The sequence below is a fragment of the Equus quagga genome, chromosome 12, assembly GCF_021613505.1.
Source record: "Equus quagga isolate Etosha38 chromosome 12, UCLA_HA_Equagga_1.0, whole genome shotgun sequence".
In the NCBI taxonomy this organism is placed as follows: Eukaryota; Metazoa; Chordata; class Mammalia; order Perissodactyla; family Equidae; genus Equus; species Equus quagga.
In genome coordinates, this window is record NC_060278.1 from 9,148,116 (window position 1) to 9,165,868 (window position 17,753).

Here is a 17,753-nt window from a genome sequence, read left to right on the forward strand (position 1 = left end):
TCACCCAGTCTAGGGTCTGTCTTTGGCCACTGAGGAGAAGAGCCCCAGGCAGGCCCTGGCACTACTGTAGTGGCCTGGAGCTCAAAGAAGTGGCTCATCCCACTGCTTAACTTTGCTCTTTTCCTGACCCAACTTCTTCTTCCTAGTCACTAAGTTTCTCAAATGTGTCCTTTCATAATAGCTTCTAGCTCGTCCTCTGCTCTCATCTCTTCTCTAAACCACAGATATCTTTCTGGACCACAGGTGAGATAAAATGGCTCCTACAGCAATTTTCAACTTATTTTGTCTCAACTCACTTGAGGACTATAATGCTCTTTCATCGGTATTAGTGATTCTCAGCTCAGGGATTTGTGCTATCTGAAAAGTCTGAACCATAGTTCTGGTTCAGATTCTTTTAATAATAATAATAATGATAATTAAAAAAATATTTTATTGGGATCATGTTGGCTCACAACATTGTGTAAATTTCAGATGTACACCATGATATTTCAGTTTCTTTATAGACTGCATCGTGTTCAAGACCAACAGTCCAGTTTTTATCCATTACCATACATATATTCCCCTTTTTCCCCTTTTGCCCTCCCCTTACCCCCTTCTTCTCTGGTGACCACCAATCTATTCTCCTCATCTATGTGTTTATTTATCTTCCACATATAAGTGAAATCATACAGTATTTGTCTTTCTCTGTCTCACTTACTTCACTCAGCATAATACCCTCAAGGTCCTCCCATGTTGTCACAAATCCCAATCAGACAAATCCAAATCTAAATCCTAATGACATTCTTCATAGAAATAGAACAGAGAATCCTAAAATTGTATGGAACAACAAAAGACCCCAAATAGCCAAAGGAATCCTGAGAAAAAAGAATAAAACTGGAGGCGTCACAATCCCTGACTTCAAAATATACTACAAAGCTATAGTAACCAAAACAGCATGGTACTGGCACAGAAACAGACACACAGATCAATGCAACAGAATTGAAAGCCCAGAAATAAAACCACACATCTCTGGACAGCTAATCTTTGACAAAGGAGCCAAGAACATACAATGGAGAAAGGAAAGCCTCTTCAAGAAATGGTGTTGGGAAAACTGAACAGCCATGTGAAAAAGAATGAAAGTAGACCATTATCTTACACCATACACAAAAATTTCAAAATGGATTACAAACTTGCTGTAATACCTGAAACCATAAAACTTCTAGAAGAAAATACAGGCAGTACACTCTTCGACATTGGTCTTAGCAGTATCTTTTTGAATACCATGTCTACTCAGGTAAAAGAAGCAAAAGAAAAAATAAATAAATGGGACTCCATCAGACTAAAAAGCTTCTGCAAGGCAAAGGAAACTCAACAAAATGAAAAGACAACCAACTGACTGGGAGAAAATATTTGCAAATCATATATCTGACAAGTGGTTAATTTCCAAAATATACGAAGAACTTATACAACTCAACAACACCACAATGAACAACCAGACGAAAAAATGGGCAGAGGACATAAAGAGATATTTTTCCGAAGAAGATCTACATACAGATGGCCAAGAGACACAGGAAAAGATGTTCAGCATCACTAATTATTAGGGAAATGCAAGTCAAAATGATAATGAGGTATCACTTCAGACACATCAGAATGGCTAAATTAACAAGACAAGAAATAACAAGTGTTGGAGAGGATGTGGAGAAAAGGGAACCCTCATACACTCCTGGTGGGAGTGCAAGCTGGTGCAGCCACTATGGAAAACAGTATGGAGATTCCTCAAAAAATTAAAAATAGAACTATCATATGACCCAGTTATCCCACTACTGAATATTTATCCAAAGAACATGAAATCAATAATTCAAAAGATATAGGCACCCCTATGTTCATAGCCACATTATTCACAATAATAATAATTAGTATTTTAATCTGGATATAGTGTCTTCACTGACTCTTGGTTGCCATTTCATCCTCCACCGAGAACCACAGTTATCTTCTAGCTCTGTTTATGACCCTTTCCTCCTCCCGAATTGTTGACGACTTCCTTTTGTCTCCTGGCTAAACTCCAAGCTGTAGGGCGTGGCTCCTGATGCCCACACTGGAGATCCCCAGTCAAGCGTCTGGTCTTGTGTCCTTTCCATTTCCTGCACCCATTTTCATCACACCAGATTAGTTTTTGTTCTCAGAAAATTCTATTCTGATGTTCCTGGCTCTCTGAATGCTATTTCCTCTTCTGGAATGTCATCTCCCTTTGCCTCACTTGGTTAAATCCTATTCTTTAAGGCCCAGATCAAGTATTATCTCTACAGCTTTCTTTGACTTATTCAACTTCTCTCCCTCATTCCTGCTGTACTGCTCCGGCTCCTCCTCCTCCAACTCCCTGCGACAGCAACTGCTCCCTCTGAGTTCCCATGCTCACTTCACATGCTTATCAGGCAAGGTGAGTCTCTGCTCACATCTTCTGAGACGGAGGGATCCTTGAGGATGAGAATCACGAATGTGACCTTGGTATAAACAGACTCAGAGGAGAAGGCAAAGAAGTAGGACAATCCCTGGCAGCCAGCTGCAGGGTGCTGTGGATCGCTCCAGGGATTGCTGCCCTCGCTCTGGCTGCACCACAGCCTCAGCTCATCCTGCTCCCAGCACTCAAGGTGCGAGAACCTCGGGAAGCAATGAGAAGCTGGGAAAGAGCCCATTCATCTATTTGATGCATGGCGGGCATCAGCTGGACAGACAGAGAGCACTTACTGGCCTGGGGATCTTATATGAATCAGTGAATAGTCCAGCTCATCTTCTGGTCTTTCTTTGGCTCTGACATTGTCAGTCAGACACGTCAGGACTGGAATTGAGGAAAGAAGCAAAGTTGAAGGCCAGATGGCTACTACCCCTGGAAAGAAGGCTCAATGACCTCTTTACAACTTCGTGAATAATAATACAACTGTGATATTGAAATGCTCCTTCCAAGAAAATATCTCCTTGCTTTGTAGAATGACCCCGGAGTCAAGAAACCTGGGCACCAAGCAGCAGGTAATAGTGGTTAGAGGAGGGGAGCTTGGGAGCCAGACAGTCTGCCTTTGCATCCAGGTCCTATCACTCCCTAGCTGTGTAACCTTGAGCAAGTTACCTAACCTCTCTGTGCCTAGATTTCATTGTCTGTAAAAGGAGAATAATAGTAAATAGTTTGAGTAAAGTGTTTACAACTATGTCTGACTCATAGTAAGTATTAAATAAGGTTGGCTTTCCTAGTGATTTTAACTCTGTCATCTATGAGATTTGTGACCTTGGGCACGTATGCATCACCATTCTATACAATCTATAATATTCTATAGCTATATGCCTGATCCTGATGAAACTCAGCTTTGTCAATAATGACACCTGATGGAGAAGAAAACAGCTGTTCTCTCTTTCTCTGACTGGAGGTGTTTATTTCCATGCAGTGGCCAATCTGTCTTTCTAGAATGGAGGCTGCCAAGGCCCCAACGACCCATCACTGAATTCTCTGTCCTGCCTCCCTCTCAGAGGGGCTGCCGCATAAAGACGGCAAAAAGCTGCGCAGAGTGATTCAATGACATGGCCTTAGTTTATTTGAGAAATGTTGGCTATTTGTGAAAAACGGCCTCAGGTTCATTTCAAAGTGTTTTGCCATGGGATTCGGTCACATGGCTGCTGTGATTTTTCGGTTAGAACTGAATCCCCAGGGCTGTTTTAAGATATCCTCCCGCCTTTATTTGCACTTCACACTCAGCAGACGCCAAATGAACTCAACTTGCCCCCTCCTCATCCTTCCAGGTTTGTTCTTTCTCCTTTGTTCTGTGCCTCAGTTCCCCGTACCATTTTCCTCTCATGCATCCAGCTCGCAAACCTCACTGTTGTTTTGGTTTCAATTTCTTCCCCTCTCCTGACTTCACCCCCTGCAGTTTACTTCCCCACCTCCTGGCTTTGTCCCCTCACTTCCCTCCCTGCCTCTGCTGCTGCTGCTGTGGTCCCCCCCTCAGCTTCTCTCCCCTCCACCGCTCCCCGCACCCCGACATTTGCACTGCAGCTTCTAGTTCCCGGCTTCCATCTCCTCTGGAATCCAGAGTTATCTTTCCAAAATGAAGGGGAGATAATATCACTCCTCTCCTCAAAACCCCACAGATCCTAAGGCTTGGGAAAGTGTAATACCCCCACGGGAGGCAAATTTCTTTCCCAGACTTGTGCCCACACACATTATGCCCAGGGGTTTCCACTGGCCCTATAATTCACCAAAGAAAGTGTGCCTTTTGCTAATACGTCAGGCAAATGAGTGGCTAAGGGGTTTCTGCTGAAGGCAGAACACCAGCAGTGCCTCATTTGTAGGTCTTCATATTTGACTGCCCCATTTGGTAGATTTAGTTACAATATGGTTTCAAGAATTGCGGCGATTAGAGAGGACTGCATGTTCCCTGATGAACGTACTGAGCATTGCTCTCAAATAATAGTCTTTAGTATAAAAGCATGTGGGTGTTTATTTTTCCAAGACACAGGGGAGGTAATTTAGTGAGTTGTCAAGTAATCATTGGGACAGGCTGATCCATGGCTTTCAGCACATGGAGTCACAGGTGACATGAAAGATACAATAACAGACACTCACTTCCCATGCTGGTCAGAAAGGAACTCAAAGAAGAGAAGGTACCATGTTCAGGCCCCACTCTTGAAAGCATGTGAATTTAATTCTTGTTCTGATCATCTGAGCAGGCACATTCTAAATTGTCCACTTCTTTTCATTGTCTCTCCTTGTTTAATTCCTGGCCTCCTCCGTAAGCTTCTGGTTTCATACAGATCTTTATGGCGAAAAGGAATTCAGCCTGAGAGGAGCCCCACGGGACCAGAAGCAGAGGCCTAGACTGCTCGCTCTGGGAGGGGGACATGCCTGTCCTCATGCACTCACACCTAAATGGGTCCCTGCCATCAGAGCCTGGGCAGCAGACTCAGAGACAGCAACCTGCCTGACATGGGCCTTAGCTGGTCTTCCTGAGTCTTCTTAGCCTTCTTGCCACTAATTAGGCAGGGTGCCCCCGCTCTGCCTCAATGACCCCACCCCCTCTTTCTATGCCCATGGGTTCTCTCCGTTTGCATGGACTGGGCATCACCCAGCACACCCTGGACATTCATTCTGGCCTGGCTGCCCTGCATGGCCAGTGCTGACAGACACTCTCAAGCTGCATCAGCCTCTCTGCTTGTGCTGGAACAGAAACTGTGCCAAGCTGCCCAGGGGCAGAGCCAGTGGGAAACTTTTCCTGGGCAGCATCTGGCTACTTGGCGGGGCACGGCAGGCATTTGGCAGCCTCGGATGAATTCAGGCTTTCTCAGTTGCCTGGAGTGTCAAGAGCTCACAACTATAGTTGACCTGCCATGTTGTGATGGGAGCACTGGGAATTCTAGGTCCCTTTGCACATGGTCCAGAACCAAAGGCTGATTTTGCATTCTGTAATTTTTTTTCTTTTTTCTTGGAACCTGAATATGCTTTATGCTAATCAAACATTACCTCCTTTATGTTTTGCAGCTTGTCTCAACGGTCTACTGCTTAGTCTCTGAATAAAAGGTGCTTTGCAGCATCAGTCAGAGCTATGTCAGGAGAAACTTATCATGTGTATGAAACTATGAGATGAGCCTATCACAAGTATGTCTTGCTTTAAGTAGACTGGCCAGATTAAATCCCACACTCAAACTTTCAACACTGATAAAGTATAAGGTGCTGATTTGCTGTGCAAAATTCTTTATTGGTTTCTCTAAAGCAGTGGATATTACCCTTTTATGGAACATAAAAGCTATAGATCTTCTCCCTAGAAATCTGTGGTCCGCCTGCAGTTTTCAACAAGTTTGGTAGTTGGTTCAGAGATCCCGGGATGTCATTCCTGAGTCCTCTGGTGAACCACGGACCCCAGTTAGGAATCTCTGCATTTGAGAGACATTCCACCTGGGTCACTTGATATGGAATTTGATTTCTTTTTGCTGTTCACACAAAATAGTCACGCATTCATGACCACATAAGGCAAGGCGCACAAGCACTGCACAGAATGGGCTCACCTGTACACCAACAATGCTTGGAAATTGGGTGTAATTTGCTTTTCACATTTAGCTTTCATGCTTTACGTTGTTAACAAGAAAAATGTGTGTACCTCTCCACGCCACTCAGTTTCCACTTGTGTTTCCGGGACATCAGTAATCCCCCGCCCCAAGCTGCCTGAAAAAGGAAGATCATACAAAGAAAAAGGTAGTGGTTTTTCATCACTTCGATTTCTATAGTTTGTGTCTTTCAGAGCAGTGAGAGTCTCCTTGACCCCAAGCGTCTTAGGGGCTTGGCCACCTTCTTCTGGAACTAGACTGTCAAAGTTTAAACTGGGGGGCTATTCTGAGGTCCCAGGCTCCATCCCACATTTATGTGGGTGTCAGGAGTCAAATTAAGGGCATACGTCCTCAGCCTGCACGAGAAGGAGAAAATTCTCCCCCAACTCATCACCAGCGCTCTTAGTCCTAGTGAAGCTCCCCATCTCAGAACAAGACACTGTGTGGCCCCACAGTTTGGAGTCAAGACGGTGAGGGGGGACCCTTTAAATACCTTCCAAGTTGTGAGGAAAATTCTTTTGATAAGTCTGGATGATTCTAGAGGGAGGAATCAGCTTCACAACCTTATTTCACTGATGTGTAATTTTGGATAAGATAATTTCTCTGTCTAAAAAAAAAAGAATCAAGCAGGAAAGATCTGTACCACTCAATTAGTTGAGCAATTAGAACATATCCCTTAAAAATTTGTACGCAAGTTTGAAGATTTAAATTGGTGTAGTAATCTCCTTTAAAAATAGGATGTCAGTTAGGGCCAGCCCCATTGCCTAGTGGTTAAGTTCAGTACACTCCACTTGGGCAGCCCAGGTTTGGTTCCTGGGCTACGCCACTTGTTGGTGGCCATGCTGTGGTGGTGACCTACATAGAAAATAGAGGAAGACTGGCACAGATGTTAACTCAGGGCAAATCTTCCTCAGGAAAAAAAAAATGATGTCAAGATGGAGATTCATTGGAAAATGTTAACCTTGTTCATGGGCAAAAATAATCCTGGGATAATTTTAAAGAAAAAAAGACCTCTAGAGTATAAGTGCTTTTTTTTCCTTGGTTGTAATTTCAGTTCTTTTACACTTTGAAAACTGATCCAATTTTCCAAATGCATAATATTTTAAGATTTTAAAAATTTAATTATAGAATATATAAACATTAAAATAATAAGAATAAGTGGTAAACTTCATACATTTCAAAGAAAGCTAATACAATTGGTTAAAAGATCTCCTGGCTCTAATTTAAGTAGAAAGCCTGAAATAGGGACCACAGCAATTTGCTGGCTTAGGACACACAGACATTCTTATTTTTAAGGTTGTCAGCGTAATCCTCTTCCTGAATCAGCAAACATGGTTTAACAGGCTCTCCATTTCTGGGACGTAGGTCACTGATGGTACTTGAGTTTTTTAACCTTTTCCTAGCGTCTTCATGTGTAAAGTGAAGGAGCCTCTGGTAGCTTAAGGAACAGCTCACATTGTGACTTAGGGAAGGATGAAGGTTCGTAACTGCCATGCAGGATGACTCTGGGACAATGGAAATTTACCGAGCTTAGCCTGCAGAAGTTTTCTGCTCCTAAAGAAAGGGGAATTAATTTGGTCTAAATACTTATCATAAAGCCAAAATGATCTAAGCCAGTGCTACTCAGCAACATAGGGACCTTGCACCAGAATGTAAATCAATATGGCTTCCTTCATCAAGAAAGTCTTACAATGAAGAAAATGTCAGCTGCATCTAACATTGTGTTTACTGATGATCTGGCCTAACTCCTTATCTCATCATGGGTCCTTAACACACAGTCTGCAGATGGCTGCTGATCTTTGAATCACACTTTGAGTAATACTGGTCTAAAGTTAGATCTCTTCAATTTGTACTTCTAAAAATCAACATTTTTTCACTTGAAAACATTTTGGTGGACACATCTCCATTATTTTTGAGTGTGACTAGGCCTGGAGTCAAAACATCTAGATATAACTTATCTTCTTAGTTAGCTAAGAAATTGGAAATGTGGTGGTCCATATTTCCTAGAAAGTTGTGAAGCATGCTTTCCTCTCCAAATATAGGAATACCTGACTTGAGTTTTTCAGCCTCTTGGTTTCCTATATAAATGCAGCTGCTTTTTACCCTTGTGATCATTCTGTAGGGTAGTAGGCTCTGCATGTGTGTGACTGTGTGTATGTATGTAGGCTATCTTCTTCCTTGGATGTTATGGTGCAATGAATTCAGAACTAAGTGCCCTGCTTGCATACTAGTCATGGAAATAAGATTATCCTGTTGGGAACATTAAGGTATAATCAGCCTCAGGCTGCTTCCAGCCAATGTGTACTGTGTGAGTTCTATGCTACATTGTCTCCGCAATCTTTAAAAGCTTAAATATCACCATTCTGAAAATAGGTTCCTAAAGTGAAAAAAAAAGAAGAAACAAATTTCATTCCATAAGCTCCAGGTGAAAAATGTGGAAGGAACTTTTAGTGGCAGTCCCTGTAAGATACTTACATCCACATGCATCCAGATCTTGTACTTTTTGCAAATGTCAGCGACAGCTAAGAGGGGATCGAATGCTCCATACACGGTGGTCCCAGCCGTGGCACTCACAAGAAAAGGGACAAATCCCTGGGCAAACAGGAAAGACCCAAATAATGTAAAACAGGGGTTCAAGGATTCTTTTAAAAAGCTGATAGAAACAGTGGAAATTCTCCTGTCATACGCATCTGCATTTCTGGAATAATCAGAAGGATTACTGACAAGATATCTTGTTGCCTAGTAGGAAGGATGTTCATTCTCTGGGTTCAGAGTTCTCCAGGCCATTCTGTTGGACCTGCCAGTTGCCTTATGAGAACAGACATTCTGGTTCTCAGGAGGGGCTACGCTGGACCCAGAGGTGAGTAAGCTTTGTGGTGCCCACAAGCCGTATATCTTCTGGGTAGATCTTCTGGCCTTTTTTCCTCCTTTGCTTGCCTTTCTAGTCTTCCTTTTCAATAACAGGGCCTCTGAACTCAGTAAATCCCCTAGAGAGAGCAGGCAAGAAGAGAAGGAACTCCAACCAGCCTGTGATTCTCAGAGAATTTTCCAAGAGAATTCCAAGAGACTTTTCCAAGAGAAAATTCTCAGATAATTATTTGGAGTCTTAGAAGCGAGAGTGTACATGGGGCCAGCCCCAGTAGCGATGGCTTTTATCTCTCTAAGTGGTCCTCAGGCTGTCTGGCCCTGGCTAAATGAAAATTGATTGAAATAACAGGGGGTTGCTGAAAGAAGTCAGAAGAATGCCTCGAACAGGAGGAATGTCGTCGCTCCATCATGATGAGATGTAACATGACGTTACAGAGGAAGTCTTTAGGGGGCAGCAAAGCTTTAGTCTTACAGTTTATGTTACTAGAAGTAGATCTGGTACAAGAACAAGGGGAATGTCTCGCTGCCACTTTGTAGGAAAAAAAAGGCATACGAAAAGAAATATTTCTGAGTTCATAACAATGAAATGCATGTGTTATGTCATTGACCTAGGAACAGATTGTATCTAGTAAAGGTCACACTAAGAGAGTTCTAAAAACAAGCTCTCTGGCTTTTGAACAATCCAGGGGTGTAAATGACCTTCTAGAGCTTTGTGGGAACCTTTTGCAGGTCTTCAGAACGTGTTACTTCTTTTTAGAAGTAACAAGAACTCTTTTTAGAAGAATTCTAAATGACTTCCTGGACAATAAGACGCGTGGAGAGTCTAGGCAGGAAAAATTGGCTCCTTTCAAGCAAGCACACAATGGTGACTCACCCATGGCATTAACACTCCGATATTTTCCACTTGTGAAAAGATCTTTCCAGTGAGTGTCTGTTTAATGCCAGCCCTCGGCACACAGGGAGACAAGTGCTTTGGAAACTCTTACATGATCATTGTGTATATATTTATTCAGCAACTTAGATCTTGTCAAAGCAGAGCCTACAACTCAGAGGAATAACGACTGGATACAAAATTTCATATTCTCATTAAAGCTGGGAGTTTGAGGCACGGGTCTTCTTTTTAAAACAAAACCAAAGTGTGTTCTCCTCTGGATGGAAATAGAAAGATGTACCCTCTGCTTGTTACAGGCTGCATGAAGCCCCCTCAAAAAACTTACTTTTTGTTTGGCTTCAAGGATTCTTCTTTCAAGATCCGATGGGATCATTTTCCCCCTGAAAGGAAAAATAAATACATTACAAGTTGGCTTTTAATAATTTACTTTGTTGTCTTTACAAGGAGCCACGTGAGAGTAAAAGTCCAATCATTGATAATAATGATCAGTGAAAACAACTCCCTGGCTTTTTCCAGAAAGAAATGCATTTCCTCCCTGAATGATGCATGACTGTAATTTCTGACATGTTTAGGAGACTCCTGACCACACTGTGCTGTTAGAACAGCCACATGTCCCTCCACTCTGCACACAGTCTGCTTTTTAGGTCATCTTCTTAATTTGGTTAAAACAAACCTGCTTTGGAGCAAGATATTTGGCAATGAAAAGAGAGTGCAGAAAAAGGTTTGTATTCTAAATTGTCTAATGAATGGACCTGCAATTTCACATATAGATGAAATGCCAAGGAGAGAAAATCCATCCTGAAACATTTGAATGAAAATGTTAAGTCAAAGCTGCCTAATTACATTGCAAGTGCTAAAAGCATAAGACGGGCCAACAATTCATGGGCTCAAATTTCAAACAGTTAGAGAGACAGGCATTGGAGAAAGAAACATCCTTTCCTCCGCCCAATTTTTCTTTCCTGAAATAAAAATACACATAGTACTTTCCTTACTATAAAATCCCACTATTAGAATAACAAAAGGAGTCAATTTCTACAAGAAGCTAGATATGACTAGATGTGTGATCTTAGTCAAGTTACTTAATTTCCCTGTGCCTATTATTTTTATCCCTGGAACATAGTGATATTACTTATCAAGTTATAAGGATTAAATGAGTTAATAACTGCAAAATTATTTTAAAAGTGCTTGGCATATGGGAAGTATTCCATTCACGTTAGTTTTTACTGCTGAGATTATTATGCACTGTGACATCCTATCCTGAGGCTTTGCGAGAAAAACAGGCAAAGGTCAGACAGACTAGTTGTGTGGCACTGAAGGCTGTGAAATATTCTTTGAACAAAAATAGCTCTCTTGAGGTTGTTAAACTGGCTAAACTTTTCACATCAGGGTCATTGATCTAGGTTTTTAAAAGGCAATTTGGAAAGACAAATTATGGGGAGGAGGTTGTCACAATAAATGGAGGGAGGATGCTATTGGCAGTCAGGGAGCAGCAAGGGGGGCTCTGGTCTTAGTCACTATGGCTCAGTAGCCCATTTGCAGCAGTCCCTGTGATTCTATATAGAGAGTGAGCATCGGGCAACTTTATTACATTTTCCAGTGTTGTTTCGCCTAAGCTTTTGCATATTGAAATATGTTATTTTCCTATAAATTACTTTTCTAATATTTCTCCATTTTATAAAAATAATTTGGGCATTATATTTTCTACAATTTGCATTTCAGGCTAATCAAGGAGGTGTTACAAGACAGTAGGAATATAAAGCAGACGTGAGGCCCAAAAGCACTGAGAACCACTCATTTCTGTGAAGCTATTTTCCAAAGAAAGGCTGTTAAAATGCAACTATCTGAGCTACAGTAATGGACAGGTGAGCAGTGATTGGCCAGACTGGAACGGAACAAAAAGCAGTAAACGTACATTTGGTGTGAAGGGTGTGACTGCAATTCAGAGCAGCCCAGCTTTGGGAGCTTCTGTGAGATGAGGTCTCCGAGGGAGGGACCGAGGGAAGGGAGAGGTGGGGCGGTGGGGCTGGGAAAAGAGCTCTGGAGGGGGTCTCAGTCTCACTCCTGGGGTTTCTCTCTACAGCTTGGCCTGGGGACATTCCTCAAACCAGTGATTTTCAGCCTCTCCCAGACCAGGCTGTGCTAAAACACTTTGCTTCAGCCCTGATATAAACAAAGTGTTCAACTTTCAGAGGAAATTTGGATATTATATTTATCTTTTATATAAAGTTTTAAGCACATTAAAATTGCCATAGTATTTTTGTAGGTAAATAGGGAAATTGAGAGAGAATACTGAGAAATTGTTTGCAAATCTCAAATTTTACCTAGTCTACCACAAGTTAACCACCTCTGCCTTGGAGAGTTTTGGGTGGATTAACTTGACAGTCACTATTTGCTCATCTAATCACATCTGGATTTTTTTTTGTTTAACTGAGGAAGATTAGCCCTGAGCTAACATCTGTGCCAAACTTCCTCCACTTTATATGTGGGTCGCCATCACAGCATGGCTGATGAGTGGTGTAGGTCCACGCCCAGGATCCAAAGCCATGAATGTGGGCTGCCAAAGCAGAGTACATCAAACCCAACCACTATGCCATGGGGCCAGCCCCACATCTGGATGTTTTGTCAAGCACAAGGCAATAAGTTGTCACCAAGAAGTCACAGATTAGGGTACATTGGAATTGGAAGGGGTTCAAGACCTATTTCTAGAATAACTGTCTCATTTTTCAAATGAGGAAACAGGCCAAGAGAGGTGAAGTGATTGCCCAAGATCAAATGTTGTTAAAAGGCTGGAATAAAATGTCAGGGTCCAGAACAAACTGGAAGGGCCCAAACATATAGGAAACCTATTTGGAAAGGCTCAATTCTTTTTTTTTGTTTTGAGGAAGATTAGCCCCGAGCTAACTAATGCCAATCCTCCTCTTTTTGCTGAGGAAGACTGGCCCTGAGCTAACATCCATGCCCATCTTCCTCTATTTTATATGTGGGACGCCTGCCACAGCATGGCGTGCCAAGCGGTGCCATGTCCCCACCCGGGATGCGAACCGGTGAACCCCGGCCTCCAAAGCGCTACGTACGCACTTAACCGCTGCGCCACTGGGCCGGCCCCTGGATTCTTTTAAGATAAGATAAATCCTTTAAGGAAATATCTGTCTTTCATGGAGCAGGGGTGTCATTCAAGCCTGCCAGGACATTGGTAAGGAACGCAGAGTCTGTTCCATTTCCCCATCAGTGAGCTTTGGGGCAGTAGGAAGGGGCAGCCTCGTCAAATAGTCATGACCAAGCATTCGCTTCTCGCAGTGTGGAAAGCGGTGGGTGTGGCTCTTGACAGGGCAGGTCCAGCCTTTCCGAGGCACTCCACCTTCCAAGCCCATATTTATTTTGTCCACTTAGGAACCCAGAGCCTGGCACATAGTAGGTGGCAGGTCAACATTTGTTGGAGGTATGTGACTAGAAGGCCAAAGTTCAACCCAAGGATGCTATTAACATGTTCACTTTACAGTAATAACTGACCAGGTAGTATGGGGGCCTCTGGAGACAAAACTTTCCATCTTCCATTTATCCTAGAATCGGCTAAATTACTTTAGAACAATGGTTCTTAAAATTTAGTATGCATAAAAATCACCTGCGTATGTCTTTAAAATGCAGATTTCTTGGCCCTGCCCTTGGGGATTTGATTATAGGACCCAGGAATTAATTCCTTCCACAAATATTTATTGGGCACTTACTCTGTGCCAAACACCGTTGGGGTGCCTGGATAAACAGACCAGTTTCTACTCTTCAGGGCTCACATGCTAACAAGACAGATCCAACAATAACATAGTAAAGAGATGGATATGCATAGGAATCTGCATTTCTAACAAGCGCCCCAGGTGATTCTGATGCAGGTAGACTTAGGCCCACATTTTGAGACATGTTGCTTTAGAAATGGAAATTTTAGCCTGGGACGCATTTAAATAATTGTGTAACATACTAGCCAAGTACTTTTCACATGACCCGTGGTTTTGAGCCATCGTGGCTGTAGGGCAGTGAGCAGAAGGAGCTGCAGATGTAGCACGGTGCATCCCCTGCCTGCCCATGTGCTGTGGGTGAGAATATCCACAGCGAAACACAGCAGCACATTGGGAAACAACCAGCAGGCTTCTCTGAGGATGAAACGCTATCTGGCCACTCCTGGCTTTTCCAGACAAGCATCTCTTGGTACCAGGAGGCTTCGGATGGCAGCTGCTGTATCCAGTACGTCTGTTCTAAAAGTATTTCCACAGCAAAAATGCATATCTTTAAGGTTTACATATCCAGCCTTTAAGTGCACAATTAAGTAGCGACTGATGCTCTGGAATGCTGCTCTCTGTCAGAGTTTAAGAAAGGACTGCCATTAAAGTGAGGACTGCTGAACCAGGCTGCTGCTCTGGATGTGGCCATATTGTGTTGAGATCCCTGATGTTCCAATAGTCTTTAAAAATTCATATGATACTCCTGGGTCAGATAACTTCATACAGTTGCCTCAGCAAAATCCCACAATGCCAGCTAGAGTTGCCAGCAGGAAAATCTTCTTTTTGTGGGTAGAAGCAAAAGACACAGATTATGCCATGTGTAGACTTTTGACCCAGATTCACGGCTATCTTTCCATGACTCCAAAGGAGAAAACTATCTATCGTACCAAAAGGAGCACATTACGGGAGAGTGTATACCTCTAGGCAATCATCCAAATGGCCACAAGTTGGATGCTTGAGTCATGGGCGACCCTGCTCAACGGCCCTGCTGGAGCTAGTAATTCTACCAGCTTTTCCTAAGGGAGTAGAGCTTGGCTCTGTTCACAGAGACATGAGTGCAAAGAGGAAAGGATGTGTGAATTCTTCCTGTTAGAAATTGACTACTGTTCTGATACTGTAAATAGCCACACCACTGGGGTGGTGATAAGAATTACTGGTTTTTGTAAGCACTCACTGCATTATGCTTTACTCCATGATCTCTGTCCTCACACCAACCCTACAAGAGAGCTATTATTGTCCTTCTTGCGGAGAAGGAAACTGAGGCGCAGAGAGGCAGCCAAACGTGGCTAAAAGCATGGAATGTGGAGACAGAATAACAGGGTTCCTGCCTCAGATCCCATGCTAATTGCGTGTACTTGAAGAATTAAATTCTTCCTCTAACTCATTTATAAAATGATGATAATAGTACCTCTTTCACAAGGTTTACATGAGGATTAAATGAGACAGTTAATACAAAACACTATAAAGCACTAAGTATAAAACTCTGCCGGGCGTATAGTAACCACTCAGGACACATTAGATGGTCTCATTGTTGTTATTAGTAATAGCAGCACTAGCATTATGTCACTTGCAGGATGTCACACTGCTAGTAGGGGGCAGATTTCAAACCGAAGAGCTGTGTGACTTCAGAACCCAGGTTCTTAGCACTGTATGATAAATGTCTTCCAGAGCATTTATGTGGTTTAAACAAAATATCTACAATCTTGACTTAAGAAACTTTTCAGGTAGAGTTCTAAAATTGCATGACGTATGTTATATTTCCACTTGGGTTTTCTGGAAGGCCCTTGAATCGAGTAGTTCCCTGATCCCAATTCTTATTCCTATTAGCACTAATTAGTAAAATAAGAAAAACATATAACCTCCTACTAAAACATATTGCTCCATCGTCCTTTGATGATCTTGTTCTTTCTAGTATCGCACCCAAATGTTACAGGAGTGACAGAAACTTGCTAGTTTTGGGGTTGTTTTTGTTTTTAAGCTAGTCAGTGCTAAGCAAAACTATTTCTTTAACATAGATTGCAATATAGAGGCAGCAAGGGGAGTTCATGGACCCAAGAGAATTTTCAAATTGCCCAGACTGTGTGTGACTTGAAAAATTGCATGGACAGACTTGAGAAAAAGTTGTTGGCAGGAATTGCAGAGCATCAGTAAAACTTACCAGAGAGTTCTCCAGGGAAAACAGCTCCCCTGATGTGGGGAACCTATCCTAGGAAAGGCCCTAAGATAAACTAACAAACCAAAGTCAAAACAGACCGCTCAGGAAGCACTCGTACACACGACCAAGCCCTGTGCAAAAAACTTTACCATAATTATGAACAGTGAACATCCCTGGTTCCTTAACATACAGTTTGACTTGGATAAATAACTTTACTATGACAATTAACTGTATTTTTCGATTTTAAGATTTGTTTTCCAATATGTACAATGGAATCCCTTAGCCTTATGGTCAGGATATGAAAGCAGGATATTTTTGGTGATTTTTGTGTCTAATTCTAGTAATATTTGTTTTTTACTTTTTTATTTACCACTCCAAAGCATTTACTTAACACATACACACTCACTATACAACAATCCAAGTGATATGCACCTGAGGATTCCAACCAAGATGTGGTATGGAGTGATTTTCTTTTTCATATGAAATCTCCTTATGCCACCATTGGGGTTGGTACCAGTGCTAACAGGGAAATATATAGTGAGAGGAAGTGTTTGTGTGGGAAGGAAGGTGTGCTCCTCATCTCTCATCTGTAGCTGCCCCTGATGCAGGAAGGGTTAATAATCACTGGAAAAGGCTTGCCAACAAACTGTGACCCAGAGGTGAGAAGGCTGGTCAGCCAATGACGGGTAAGACCTCCAGGGGGAGGCAATCTAAGACAGGCGCGGTTGCCTGGGGGCACAGATGGAGACACGATATCGATATTGGGAGCAGGAGGGGCCGTTGCCTAGGAGACCTTGCCTGCTCCGAGATAAAAATATACGAGCACAGCAATAACATGATAATATCAAAACAGAGGCCGAGGGAGGGCTCCTTGAGAAATCACTAAGAATTCTTGGCATTTTGCTAATTACTTCATCTAGAACACCTGTGTATGTTTAACAGATGTAAGCTATGTATATATTGAAACTCTGGTTATAATAAACTCAGAGTGGCCATCAGCCCTCTCTGCATCTATCCTGATGTGTACACTGGATTGCGACACCGACATCATCACTCCTCCTTCTCCTCAAACCATCATCCCTCTTCCCTGAAAATGTTGGTAGAGAGAAAAAAAGGATTATGATAAGTTCAGTTTACCATATAAGAAACCACGCTTGGCTATTCTAAATAACCTTTGAGTCAAGAGGAGGTCAAAACTGCAATTATAGAACATTAAAAATTAATGACTTGAGAATACTACATATAAAAATGTGAGAAGCATCCTAACTCATTCTCAGAGGAAAATGTATAGCCTGAGATGCTTTTGAAATTAAATAAGAGAATAAAAATAACTGAGTGAAACATTTAATCTAAGAAGCTATGAAAACAACAAGAAGCAATGTAGGCAGAAAGAAGGAATGAATTTTTCAATGAATTAGAAACTTTATAAATTAAACTTCATTTATAAATTCAAAAGCTGATACACTGAAAAGATCAATGAATATAAAAATATCTGATTATTCCAATAAAGAAAAGAGAGAAAATGTAACATTTGAAATGAGAAAGGAGTTTATGGATAAAGAAATTTTAATATTATAAAAGAATTATATGATGTACAGCTTTATGCTATATCTTAAAATATTTTAGGAAATAGATAATTTTTTCCCTAGGAAAATGTAAACGAAAAGAATTGATTCAAGAATATATAGAAAATTTGAAAAAAACTAATAACCAAGAAATAAGTGGGGGAAAATTTGCCAAAAAACTACCCCCTAAAATGCCAGGCCCAGATGCTTTAGGAGTGAATTTTAAGAAGTCTACTATCAGCAGATGATGCTCTTTAAACTCTTATAGGGAAGACAGTGGAAAGCTACTGAATTCTTTTTCTGAAACTATCTAATTCCAAAAGCAAAATCTATCAAAAATAGCCCAGAAAAATCTATAGATGTATCTTACAATACAGCTGCAAAAATCCTAAATATAATAGAGAATATAATCCAGAAGGAAATTAAAGATTAACATGGAA

At 41.8% G+C, this 17,753-nt stretch overlaps 1 protein-coding gene across 1 annotated transcript in view; it reads right to left on the reverse strand.

Moving 5' to 3' along the window:
• The window catches only part of GAD2 (glutamate decarboxylase 2), a 79,964-nt gene that overhangs the window by 17,215 nt on the left and 44,996 nt on the right, over nt 1–17,753 (reverse strand). The window contains exons 9-11 of the mRNA XM_046679764.1: nt 10,149–10,203; nt 8,539–8,655; nt 6,117–6,181 (exon numbers count right to left, since the gene is read on the reverse strand). Of these exons, the coding sequence (XP_046535720.1) occupies nt 6,117–6,181; nt 8,539–8,655; nt 10,149–10,203 (237 nt within the window). The remainder of the gene's footprint in view (nt 1–6,116; nt 6,182–8,538; nt 8,656–10,148; nt 10,204–17,753) is intronic.